We start from the raw sequence: 13,500 nt of genomic DNA on the forward strand, positions 1-13,500 counted from the left end.
CAAAAAAAAAAAAAAAAAGACTTCTTGACTTTGAACTTTCTCACACCAGCTAATTTTCATTAGGAATAAAGTTAGGAACGTGAAATGGCCATAGGTGAGGGGGGGGGGGGTTTAATATTCACATCATAAAAGTTTTGAGCCTGACTCATGAAGCCCTCCGTTCTCAAAGGTCTCTGTATGACAATATGACTCCGTGTGACGTCTCTCTGTATGACAAGCTGAAGCCGCTGAAGCCACTGGGACAGACAAAATAAAAGAGTGATTAAGTGTGTAATGGAGCGGGGGAGAGAGAGAAGGAGGGAGGGAGGGAGAGAAAGAGAGGAAGGAAGGAGGGAGGTTAGGCAGGAGAGACAGAGAGCAGATTTAAATAAGACAAACAGACAGACAGCAGTGTTCGGGTCAGCTCGTCTGTAGCAGTGTGTACACTGGATGAGCCCAACTGGGGGATAATCGTATGCGTGTGTCTCCTGTGTGTGAATGAGGAGGGGTTGGGGAGGGGGGGGTGGGTTTAGGATCTATGGGACGCTCTGGGCAGCTCTAGACCCGAGCGGCCGTCTCAGTCTGTGTGTCCGTGCGGTCAGTAGGCGGTGACCAGGTCCTTGTCGTAGCCGTATCGGCCTCGTTTGGGCGGCGGGCTGTCCTGGCTGTCTTCGGTGTCCTCGCTGTCCCCCGCCGGGCCGCCTCCGTCCTCCTCCTCCGAGGAAGAGTCCAGCGTCAGGTCCACCACCGCCCCGCCCGCGGCCCCGCCCGCCGTCGCCGTGGCGCCGGACGCCGCCGACTTCCCGGTCTGGCTGGTGCTGCTGTGCGCCGGGGAGAGGCCGTTCGCCTCCGGGGAGCCTGGGAAGGGGGGCGGAGCCCACGCGTTAACGCCATCGCCGCATTACATCACTGTTATTCGGCTGATGCTTTTATCCAAAGCCACTTGCAGTTGATTCGACTAAGCAGGGGCCAATCCCCCCCAGGCGCAATGCAGGGTTCAGGGCCTTGCTCAAGGGCCCAATAAGCTGCACTCATCTTATTGTAGCTACACTGGAGCTCGAACCACCAACCGCCAAGGTCCCCCTGGGGCAGCCTGTAGCGTAGTGGTTAAGGTAAATGACTGGGACACCCAAGGTTGGTGGCTCTCATCCTGGTGTAGCCACAATAAGATCCGCACAGCCGTTGGGCCCTTGAGCAAGGCCCTTAACCCTGCATTGCTCCAGGGGAGGATTGTCTCCTGCTTAGTCTAATCAACTGTACGTCGCTCTGGATAAGAGCGTCTGCCAAAATGCCAATACTGTAATGTAATGTACACACTGCACTGTTCTGCTTACACGCCACTCTTGAGATTTCCTGACCGTCATAGCACAGACTTTCTTTGTCTAGATCAGGGGTCGGCAACCCTGGTCCTGGAGAGCCGCAGGGTGTGCTGGCTTTCGTTGTTACTTGGCATTAATTTATTAATGAAAGCCGTTGATTACACAGTTAACCTACCTCACCTGGTTTCTTGGGTCTGAATCGGTTGCTTATTTTAAGGTGGAGACGAAAGCCAGCACACCCTGCGGCTCTCCAGGACCAGGGTTGCCGACCCCTGGTCTAGATATATACTGTGCTGCATCTCACCTACTCTCTGCTGACCACATTAAAAACGTATCCTGTGTAATACAAAATGTCCCCTTATGGCTCAAGGGTTCAAAGGTAATTCTGCCACCAATCCAAATGTCAGTGTTGGAATATGTAGAGACACACACACACACACACAGACACACACACACACACACAGACACACACACACAGACACAGACACAGACACAGACACACACACACAGACACTGATATTATGCAATATCACTGCTAGACAACACGCCTATATAAAATATTACGTGCCACTCAGGGTGTTAAACGACAACAAAGATATCAAAGCTCCCTGAAAAAGTACTAAGAATAACACAGGTATAGGCAATTAAAGGTAAATTGCACAAGGCAAACAGGAAGCGTTTTGTTCATACAGAGCCGTTGAGGTGTGGAACAGCCGGCCAGGTTATGTGGCAGAAGTGCACGCCCGGAGGGAACTCAAGCCCAGGCTTGACACAACGCTACACAAGCATTAGTGTAATGATGAGTCTACACAGGCAGACTGGCCTTCATCCCTTAGACACGCTACACATTTCTGTGTCTTTTATGTCTTACTGGGTTCTCCCCCATCTTCTTCTACTGGGAGAAGCCCTGGTTCTATCAGAGGGAGAAGCCCTGGCTCTATCAGAGGGAGAAGCCCTGGCTCTATCAGAGGGAGAAGCCCTGGCTCTATCAGAGGGAGAAGCCCTGGCTCTATCAGAGGGAGAAGCCCTGGCTCTATCAGAGGGAGAAGCCCTGGCTCTATCAGAGGGAGAAGCCCTGGCTCTATCAGAGGGAGAAGCCCTGGTTCTATCAGAGGGAGAAGCCCTGGTTCTATCAGAGGGAGAAGCCCTGGTTCTATCAGAGGGAGAAGGCCTGGTTCTATCAGAGGGAGAAGCCCTGGTTCCATCAGAGGGAGACGCCCTGGTTCTATCAGAGGGAGAAGACCTGGTTCTATCAGACAGAGAAGCCCTGGTTCTATCAGACGGAGAGGCCCTTACATATGTCCAGCACGGGGTAGTCGGGCGTGTTGCTGCGCTCCCTCTCCTTCTCCCGCTCCTTCTCGTCTCGGATTGGTCGCCAGGACCCGTCGGTGAGGTACTCGATCTCCTCCACGTCCTCGGTCTCCTTCAGGATCTCAGACAGGAGCCTGGGCACAGAGAGGCGGCGGGTTACAGCGCTGTACAGGGACACCATGAGGAAGGGTCCCATAAATCAGGGCTGGGGAAGAGGGTGTGTGTGTGTGTGTGTGTGTGTGTGTGTGTGTGTGTGTGTGTGTGTGTGGGTATGTGCACGTGTGTCTCAGTCTGTGAGTCTCAGTCTGTGTGTGTGTGTGTGTGTGTGTGTGTGTGTGTGTCTGTCCGTCTGTGAGTGAGAGTGTCTGTGTGAGTGTGTCTCAGTCTGTGAGTGTGTGTGAGTCTCAGTCTGTGAGTGTGTGTGTGTGTGTGTGGGTGTGTGTGTCTGTCTCTGTCCGTCTGTGAGTGAGAGTGAGAGTGTCTGTGTGAGTGTGTGTGTGTGTGTGGGTGTGTGTGTGTGTGTGTGTCTCAGTCGGTGTGTGTGTGCGTGTCTGTGTATCCGTCTCTGTGAGTGAGAGTGTCTGTGTGAGTGTGTGTGTGTGTGTGTGTGTGTGTGTGTCTCAGTCGGTGTGTGTGTGCGTGTCTGTGTATCCGTCTCTGTGTGTGTGTGTGTCTGAATGTGTGTGCGCGTGTGTGTCTTTGTCCTCGTCTGCATGTGTGGTGGCAGCAGCAGTGACCACACGGAGACCTCAGAATCAATTTGGAGAATAAGGGCGATATTTTACCGCTCTTAAATTGGGATTTTATCACGTCAGCCTTCCACCGAAACAGTTCGCAGACATTTACGCTCGGGATATTATCTTAATTAAACGGAAGGAGGAGGTAGGAATTGTGCAAGTCACATAAAATGTTCATTAAAGGTAGTGTTTAAGGATATGAGAACTCAATTTGACAATTTGGGGGATGGGGTGGGTGGCTCATCCAGATATTCAACGCGGGCGCTCTTTCGCACCCGTCGATGGTGAGCAGCTCGAAGGGGGCGGGCTTGTCGCACACGGGACAGGTCCAGGTGGGCTTCTTCTCGTTCATCTGCAGGAAGAAGACGGCGTCGAAACACTGCAGGTGGGCGCAGGTGAGCACCCGACATGGCACGCCCAGACGCATCTTCACCAGCTGAGAGAGAGAGAGAGGGAGAGAGAGAGAGCGAGAGAAACAGAGGGAGAGAGAGAGAGAGGGAGAGAGGGAGAGACAGAGACAGAGACAGAAAGAGAAAGAGGGAGAGGGAGAGAGGGAGAGAGAGAGAGGAGAGACAGAGAGAGAAAGAGAAAGAGGGAGAGAAAGAGGGAGAGAGAGGGAGGGAGAGAGGGAGGGAGGGAGAGAGAGAGAGAGAGAAAGAGAGAAGGAGAGACATAGACACAGAGAGAGAAAGAAAGAGAAAGAGAAAGAGGGAGAGGGGGAGGGAATAGAAAGAGATAGAGAGGGATTGGTACAGAGAGAGAGATTATTAGACTAAATAACATATAGCTCATAAATTCTATAATTTCTATTTCCCTCTTCCAGGAGATGTACCATTCTGTAGGTTTTCATTCCAACCATAATCTGGCACATCTGATTCTACTAATTAGCAGCTCAAACATATCTCAGGCTGTTGAATGAGGACTGCTTTGTTAAGGTTCATTCACGCTGATGAGCGATAAAGTTCTATAAATAGTCTCTCGGCTATGTCGTCTGTTATTTTGAATGTGAAGCCCTGTAAATTCTGATGCTTTTTAATTGGCTGTCAATGGTCCAGTGGATGGACCATTATGGTTGGAGTGCGCTTTGTTAGGGTTGGAATGAAAACCTACAGGACAGTAGATCTCTGGAAACAGGGTTGGGCAGCCCTGCTCTAGCTGTTGAATGAGGTTTGCTTTATTAGGGTTGGGGCGAAAACCCACAGGACAGTAGATCTCCAGGAACAGGGTTGGGCAGCCCTGCTCTAGCTGTTGAAAGAGGTGTGTGTAGTTAGGGTTGGGGCGAAAACCCACAGGACAGTAGACCTCTGGAAACAGGGTTGGGCAGGCCTGGGATAGAGGCGCTCTGAACTTACCGGGCAGATGAGTGACACGCGCAGCCCTGTGGTGGCGATCTCACTCTCCGGGTCGAAACGCAGCTTATCCTGGACTGAAGACACCAGACAAGACCACCATGTTACCACATATTCAGTCACCTCCACAACCACCTTTTTCTGTTACAGCTCAGCTAGTGCTCCTACTATCCACACATAATTTAAGACTTAAATGTTAACACACCATCAGCAAAAAAAAACTAAAATGACTTCTTCTTCTTTTTTTTTAATCTGGAAAAGTTGTTTCGGATCTAAAACTGGAGGTAGATTTCTCATTAGTGCATACTATGCAAGATTCTTAAACAAACTTGCTCAGTCATTACTATTATACACTGGCAACCTGTGTCTGTGTTCACATCTGCCCAATACCTTGCTTGTCTACTCTGATTTGTTATTACTCTTCAGGGTGCTGCTTTTTAATTTATTTTTTATTTCTGTGCTGTATCTGAAAAGCATGTTCCCAATACACTAAACCCATATGTGTCACTGCCTATATGTTTGGGAGATTCTACCAGCATATTTCCCCTCCTTGGCAGGGAGCTCATGCCAAAATCCAAAACACTCCCGGACTTTCAGAAGATTGAGATGTTTGATAAAAATAAAAGCGACCATGAATTGATGCGTTTGTGAGTATGCGTGTTTACATGACAGAATTCTGCAAGCTGCCTAGGGAACAGACTGAACTCCACTGGCATTAGCACTTAGCACTAGCATCAGTGGCTAGCGTCACCACTAGCTTACGTTTAGCTAAAGTTAGCTAACTAAATACAAACACAAACAGGTAATGTGTGGAAAGTGACAACTGAAGCTGATGTTTTACGAATCGTGAGGTTTCTCAGCTCATTGCTACCAGGGTCGTCGGCAATGGAGAGGTGTGGTTGAGAATGGGGCGGCTAAGTTTTTTTGCATACAAAGACATGAGCGATGCAAGGGTGTCCTTCAAGTCAGCTGGTGTGAAAAGGAGAAAGTGCAATGTGACTGCATTCTCCATTCCGGCTCAACACTGAGCATTAACCGCACACAGGGCCCTCCATTATGTGTAGTAAATGCAAACAGGCCCCTCCATTCTGGCTCCACTAAAAGGCTCTCTCTGTAATGTAGCGGGACACTACTTCAGTGTACGTAGTGTACCACACACACACACACACACACACACACACAGACACACACACACACACACACACAGGCGAGCGAGCCCCCTAACTCACTGCGTTCGCGACAGCGCTCCGGGCTCTCCACAGAGAGGTGTTTGAGTTGGCTGAAGAGCTCAGCAGACGTGAAGACCCTCACCAGGTATACTGCCACACAGTAGCGCTGTGGGAACAGGCAGAAGGTAGTACACATTATGACCTCATAATTCAGGCCTCATAACCGCATAATCACTGACCTGCACTGAGCATCTTCACTTCCAGTGACACCATCCCTTTTGGAAAGTTTGCTAAGCGTACATTTTCCAAATGACCTATGACCTCATCACCACAAACAAGGGAGGCGTTTAAAGCAGGATCAGAGAGTTATCTGGATAACTGCACCGAGTAAAACCCGGAACTTCTCTTTTTACTTCGGTGCATGTTCGAGATTTGGTTGGATTCCAGGTTTTAGTCACGGCAGTTATCCAGCTAACTCAGTAATCCTGCTTCGTTAAATACCCCCCACACTCAAAATGTGCATGTTCACCTACAGTGACTCCATCCGTTTGGGAATGTTTGCCAAGCATTACATCAAGCTCAGTGTTTTCCACAGTAACAGTCTGAAGACACGAGAATAATTTAGACTCCACACCCGGCATGGCTAATGCATTTTGCATTCACTATAACTCAAACGGAGTCTAGGAGTTCAACGAGATTGTAAACTCCACTCTGTCAGTGTGGATTAAACGCTAAACAATCCATTGTGCAGCCTACCACTTAGTAATGAGAAAATGTGCACTTCACAGCATTCCAGTGCCTCAGGACAAACAAGGGATGCTATACACCAGGAATCCTCAAATCACGGTCCTCGAGGGCCGAGAACTGCTGGTTTTCCACCTTTTCTTTCCCTGGGAGTCACGTGTGAAGTCAGTGCGGCCAATCAGTAGCGCTCGTTTAGTTAATTACCAGGGAGAAAAGAAAACCAGGGCTGGATTTGGATTTGAGAGCCAAATTTTGTAGATCGATACACAAATGGGAAATATAGAGAACCGAGCACGACAGACAGACGTTAGTATCCACCTTTCCGAAGTTGCCCCAGGTGACGTTGATGCGGTTGGAGGTGGTAGAGAGGTGTAGCCAGGGCGTGATGTTGATTGGGCGACAGGGCCGACGGGGTTCCACGCCAGGCTTATTGGAGGGGTAGTAACCCTGGAAACGGCAGGAAACGGTTTAAACCCAGTTTTTAAATATAAATCAGCAGACACAATTAAACTTCCTCTGATGATTACATCAGTGGAATGACATCCATTGTAGACTAATGAACGCTATGACCTGTTATGACAGGTCTTAAGCCATACTTATGAGAGTGTAAGGTCTGCTCTATGGGCTACAGTTGAAGTAAGTGCTGTTTAAAGTACATCAGCGATGCCGAACCCTGTTCCTGGAGATCTACCATCCTGTAGATTCTCATTTCAACCCTAATTGGGCACACCTGATTCTACCAATTAGCAGCTCGACAAGATCTCCAGCTCTTGAATGAGGGGAGCTTTGTTAGGGTTGGAGTGAAAGACTAGAGGATGGCAGACCTCCAGGAACAGGGTTGGGCAGCCCTGCAGCACACCCTAACATGAACTGAGAAATTTGATGGTTGGATCACTAGATGCTGCTGTTGAGCCTACTCCCGGACTGAGAGACTCATGAAGAAGGTTCAATCTTCTTACCGGTACGTGGCAGTAGGACTGGTTGACTTTGACAGCAATATTGGGGGGGTACTGGTCCTCCTGTACCCCAATGGTGTCTGTGTAACAGATTCTGGAAAAGACCAGCATCAATAAAGCCTTAGCATCAGTGCGTTTTGGGGGGTCATGATTTAATCGCCACAAGTCGTTCCTCATCTTATCGGTCTTATTCAAGAAGGTACATGAATACGCGGCTCTCAACTCTCATTAAAAGCGAGAAAGACAAAACCTCATCCACTACCCAGGGGAATAACACTTACTACTCTGCAATCATGGAATATAAATTTTAATGCGATGAGCAAAAGTCTAACTTGGCTACAGAATCCATTTTGATTGCATGCACTCTGGTGCTTGAATGTGAATTGTACAGTGTTTCACATATGGTGAGATTCGGTTTTACATAAGCTGACATCTTCTCGTTTAGCATAACGAGTAGCTGGGCCCTGCCACGCTGCTTCTTCAGCTGTAGTGTTCCTTAAATAACAGCAGGTTTCTGGAAATTTCCATTAAAAGCCTAATTCTGAGTGCATCTGCCTCCACCTAAGGAGTCTGTGTGCTTGAAGTGGGTCCACTGACGGACTTCGCCGAGGTCATTAGCATCTCTGGAGGAATAAGGGGAGACCAGGTTTGACCGGCCTAATTTGTTGAGGAGGAAATTGTCTCACACTCACCGAAGGACCACCTGGACCGATTTTATCCCTGCGCGAAGCTCGCTGTAAGAACAACAAAAAACAACTGGTGTGATGCAAGTCCAGCACAGACCAACACACTGCAACTGTATGCATTCTCACTAGTTTGCAGGCCAATTGCAAGCTCAGATAGTCAAAATGATGTACCGTTGTCATTATGTAGGCTTATGTTCTATACAGGCCTCTAAGCTAAAAAATTCTCCCAAGAGTCATGTGTACTCTGAAGTAAAAAATAAATAAAAATAGGAGCAAACTAATGTACAACGATTAGTAGATGGGCTTTCCGGTCAGTTTTCAGGAGCAAATGTTCCTAAAAGTGGAGCACTAGAGGGCCCTGTACTGTCGTCATCACAACTGTCCCATACACCCTCACCAAACACCTAGGCGTGCTGTAAAATTACTCTAAAAATGACAAAGTCACACACAGAAAAAGCACTATCCAAAAAAATAAAATAAAAATAAAAATTGGAATTGATATTGCTACAAAAATCATGAGTAGGTATGAAATGTGTTTGTTTTTTCAAATAAGAAGTTAGTGTCTCTAGAGAAGTGCTCCTTAAAACAGTGGGTCAAGACCCAAAATGGGGTGTATGACGTGGGTCCCTGAATGAGTCTGTAGTCCACAAGGCTATGCTAGTATGTGTATTTGTCAGGTCCCTGAAAAGGCACTACATTTCTAATCTGTGTCCCAATATTAAAAATGTAACTAAACAGACAAAAACAAACAGACATTGTTAACCTGGGAGGCGCATAACTCATGCGCGCCTCACACGCCGTAGGCACAGACGACATTAAACCTTCCCTCCCGTGAGGCGAGCTGAAGCGCCGCTCACCTGGAGTTTCGGATCTGCTCCACTTGGCTCTGCGTCAACTCGAAGACGCACGGACTGTCCTGCAGCTTGTCGCTGTTCTGGGCAACTGCGGGGACAGAAGGACAGAGTCAGGGGGACGAGGGCCTGGCCAAGATCAGCCGAAATTTAACAGAACAAAATGTACATGGTGTGATGAGAACTGAACGTTAATGCTCTTTAAAAAAAATAGAATAAAATACAAATCACACCAGTGCAGCTGTTACCTCCAAAAAATGGGGTTAAGTGCGAACTGTTTACAACTTCAAACTGGCCTGTAATATTTTTTACCAAGTCACTGATTACCCCTGTGTAGCCGATAAAATTGTGGCAACAAATGTTCTCGAAACGGATATAAAGTTTCATTATTCCCAACTGGCCATCATTCTACACCAGGGGCCCACAAACCCTGTCCCTGCAGATTTACAATCCTGTAGGCTTACGCTCGAACCCTAATTTGGCACACCCCGTTCTGCGAAGTCGCAGCTCGGTGAGATCTCAAGCTGTTGAATGAGGCCCGCTTTGTTAGGGCCGGAGTGAAAACCCACAGGGCCGTAGACCTCCAGGAACAAGTTTGGTGGGCACTGGTGCAGTCTACACAGTACAGGCATGAGCTTTTGAGCTTTTTTTTTTTTTGCATAACAGCCAATGGGATGGGATCTACTCCTGTAGACCCAATGAAACCCAGAGAGTATAAAAGCTCCATTCCGGCCAGGAGCGCCTGGAGGTCGGAGACACCCCGAAGCACTCCACCACGTTCTGGGCACAGTAGTGTCTCACCCAGCTCTGTGGGGGGCATGAGAGTCTCCAGGGTCTGGTAGAAGGGCAGGGAGACCAGCTTGACCTCGGCGGCGGGGGTCGGGGACGGCTTGCCGACGCCGTTGAGGTAGTCCGCGCCCAGGGCGTTGCCGGCGGCGGGGGAGGTGCTGCGGGCGTAGGCCAGGGGCACGCCCTCGGGGCGCCGGGCCGCCAGCCAGCCCGAGGCCTTGGGGAAGCGGGACTCGTAGAGCTGCCGCACGTTCTTCAGCAGTTCGGGGCTGTACTCCGTCTGCACCAGCTGCAGGGCCCGGCCCACCAGGTCCTGCTTCAGCCCGCTCTTACTGCGGCCCATGGAGGCCAGGAGCGTCTGCAGGTCAGAGACTCTGAAGCTCTTCACCATGTTCTGGGTGGGGGAGGGGAGGGGGGGGTATAGAATAACAGGTGTGGGGGGAGGGTTAAGAAGGGGGAAACGCAGGGTTATACAAGCGCATTAAGGATGGTTTTTGATCTTCGCACTTCATCTCGGTGGTGATGTTCCATTAGTTACTTAGCTGATGCTTTTATCCAAAGTGACTTACAGTTGATTAGACTAAACAGGGGCCAATCCAAGCCCCCCCCCCACCCCCGAGCAATATGGGGTTAAGGGCCAAACAGCAGCACTAATTTTATAGTGGCTACACTGGAGCTTGAACCACCAACCTTTTGGGTCCCAGCCATGTACCTTAGCGCACGGGTTCTTAAATTGTTGATATTGGGACCAAATTTGGAAATTTAGTAATTTCAGGCATCCGTCAAATAAACACACAAGCATAGCCTAATGGACTAGACTCATTCTGAGAGCCATCTCATACTCTTCCCTGACCCATTTTGGGTCCTGTCCCATAGTTTAAGAAGCACTCCTCAAAATGTGTAAAAACAACACCCAAAGTACTCCATACTTTAGAAACACAATGTGGTTGTTGCTGAAGAAGTGTGGTCCATTAAAAACGTCTTCATATAGTCACATATTGCAAGGCTTATAAACGTATATAGTCACATACTGCAAGACAAGTCATATATCGAATACATATGCATGAAAACCAAGATGAAGTTTAGGATTAAGTGGGTCTTAAGTGAACATATCCTGAAAATAATGTGAGGAAACCAATTGGCTGATTTATTGTCGTTTACTAAAGGTATAATAAAATGTGAAATAAATGATAAATAGTTTTAGAACTGATTTACATCTAATTATAACGGGCCGTTTCTGATGAACCTTGATTACATGGTCCGAACCCCATCAGTAAATATACAGCAAGCTAATTAGCTAACATTAACCACAGACACCCATTGTTCTTCTATCCATGTCGCTAATAGATGTAATCCCAGTGGACATACTATTGCTACCCGGCAGCCCCAACTATGATACAACAGCTGAATATTCCAGGTTACGCCGGGAAGACTCCACATTGTTAGCTAGCGTTAGCAACCCACCACACTGAAACTAGACTTGTTCACTATTCCAGGACGCACACACAAGCAGTTTCATGCTCACCGCCGCTCGATATTGTTCACACTAGCTGCCTAGCCAAGTGCGTGTTTGAACGACGGAGCACACGATTATGTTTCCCAGCAAAAACACTTAAAAGTGCACAGCATATTGTGTCGCCAATCATCAACAGCAATAACAAATACACACATCTGCCAAAAGTAATAAATAAGTTTAAGAACAAGCTTCATAATTAGCTAGCTAACTATAGCAGTTTCGCGCCGACTCCTTGTGATTGTTTTTATTTATGGTTAGCTGGCTAGCCAGCTAGCTAGCAAGCTATCATCATTCATTTCCCATATGCCCCTAACCTAGGCGCACTTGACAGCTCTTAGTACCCGGTTCCATATCTTTTACTATTATAATAAATTCGGACGGTGTAGGGTCCACCCCCTTCCCGTCTCTCATATCAGCCCGTCGTAACGCCCCTGCCCCGCAGCCCCTCTCCTGTCCTATGCACCCGGGCGAACGGAGCTCAACTTGCCATCGCTTCCACCAGTTCGGCCGCCATCTTCATGCAGCATACCCGCGAGAGCCTAAGCTGAAAGCCCGTTCCTCTCCAATGAGAGTCAGTCAGGTCACGTGTCGAGGGGCTCACAGTACCAATCAGAAGGATCTTACGTCACCAAAACGACTGAAAACGCTCTAAAGGGGCGTGATATGAGGTTTTAAAAAGACAGTGCCGCTTTTAAAACAATCAGAAGCAGGCTTCCACTATAAAAGTAGGCCACGGCATCTCGGAAACACCCCCAGTTTGCTGAGAACTCTGCGATCTTGTTTGCGGAGCCTGATAACCTTGAATCTGAACGGAGCAGTGGGATTACAGGTACTCAGGTCTGACATATACGCTGCACCGCAGAAGAACGCAACAACCACACACAATCCAATCCTTGCCCCGAATTCCACTTCACGAATTTCGAGCAACCGTAAACTGCAGGGTCTACATTAGCCAGGGAGCGCAATCATGCAGAAATAACTCTAATTAATAATTCCAAATAATCTCAATAATCACGTCGCTTGTGTCTAAATAACGAACGGGACTTGCTATTTAGGACACCGAGGTTGCATACAAGCAAGGGAAACTGATCTAATCTACGGTAAACCCAATGCAACATAAAGAGTATAAAAGTTCCATTCCGGGTTTTACATATCCCAGTGTAGAAGTGAAGGCAATCCGTTAATGTGTGGAAGCATTAACGTTATTTATTTGTCCTTTCTGCTATATTTACCGAACAACCTTTAACTTTATAACTTTCCATACTAATGCAGATAATTAATACAGATGTCCCTTAGCAGTGATGTTCTATCATACATAAAAATTCATTCAGAAATTGAACAGAACTATTTGAAGTATTACTTCACTACTTTATTGTTGAGGGAGGTGCTGTGGCTCAGTTGATTTAGTAAAATCCAAAATAAAAAAAGAAGGGAAATTATGCACGTATTACACCTATGTTGGGATAAGAAGGGTTGATAATGTATTGACATTGTCTAATGTTACGCGATTCTGTTTGTAAAACATAATGTTGCGCTAACACAATTCTCTCGTACAGACAGAAGGGGGCGATATACACCACACTACTCGTCATCTGCTTGCAGAAATGTTTCGTTGTGGTAAAAAATCCCCCAGAGACATTCTTGCTTTCATAACCAGATTACGTGTGAAATGTAATCCTGGCTCCCGGATTTTCCGAGCCCAGGAGAATGAGCAAAATCATTTCCAGCTACCCAGCATTTCAAATCGCCTACACTATAATTTGTGTTTTAATCATATGTATTTAATAACCAATCTGAATCCTTAGTCCAGATGAACATAGTTGGAGCCGTTAGATCGCTACCTTTAATTTTTGTATCTGCATCACCCCTTGTCAGGCACTGGAAATATTTTGTATATCACAAATATTGCAGACAAAATGGAATTTGAGATTTATAAAGGTTTCATCATGAAGAGACTCCGGCATGATCATAGCCTATTTTCAATATAAAACACGCAAGTACCACATACTAGCTGCATACAATCAGTAAACCAATATGATCCATATGCACATTAATATGTAATGTAATGAAAAGACAAAGCAATTAGGGTTTAAT

General features: G+C 47.5%; 1 protein-coding gene across 2 annotated transcripts; it reads right to left on the bottom strand.

Annotated features, from left to right (window-relative positions):
* On the bottom strand, positions 1-11,986 carry pias4a (protein inhibitor of activated STAT, 4a). 2 transcript variants are annotated; one of them, XM_061239940.1, is made up of 11 exons: positions 11,894-11,986; positions 9,903-10,284; positions 9,108-9,192; positions 8,257-8,298; positions 7,568-7,658; positions 6,927-7,055; positions 5,925-6,030; positions 4,699-4,772; positions 3,622-3,782; positions 2,595-2,743; positions 1-837 (listed from the first exon to the last, which is right to left on the bottom strand). In XM_061239940.1, exons 1-11 carry the CDS (start codon positions 11,924-11,926, stop codon positions 578-580), a joined length of 1,512 nt encoding a protein of 503 aa, XP_061095924.1. In that variant the 5' UTR covers positions 11,927-11,986; the 3' UTR covers positions 1-577. The 2 variants fall into 2 exon arrangements, with proteins under 2 accessions (XP_061095924.1, XP_061095926.1); XM_061239942.1 differs by lacking the exon at positions 11,894-11,986 and adding an exon at positions 11,416-11,779.
* Between the last annotated feature and the right edge of the window lie 1,514 nt (positions 11,987-13,500).

This window comes from Conger conger, chromosome 4 (genome assembly GCF_963514075.1).
Source record: "Conger conger chromosome 4, fConCon1.1, whole genome shotgun sequence".
NCBI lineage: Eukaryota > Metazoa > Chordata > Actinopteri > Anguilliformes > Congridae > Conger > Conger conger.

Coding starts and splice junctions, on each gene's coding strand:
- pias4a (XM_061239940.1), bottom strand. CDS start 11,926: ATGAAGATGGCGGCCGAACTGGTGGAAGCGATG. Junction 7,056..7,567: donor AGTCCTACTGCCACGTACCG/GTAAGAAGATTG, acceptor TGCCGTTTCCAG/GGTTACTACCCCTCCAATAA. Junction 3,783..4,698: donor GCGTGTCACTCATCTGCCCG/GTAAGTTCAGAG, acceptor TCTCTCTCTCAG/CTGGTGAAGATGCGTCTGGG.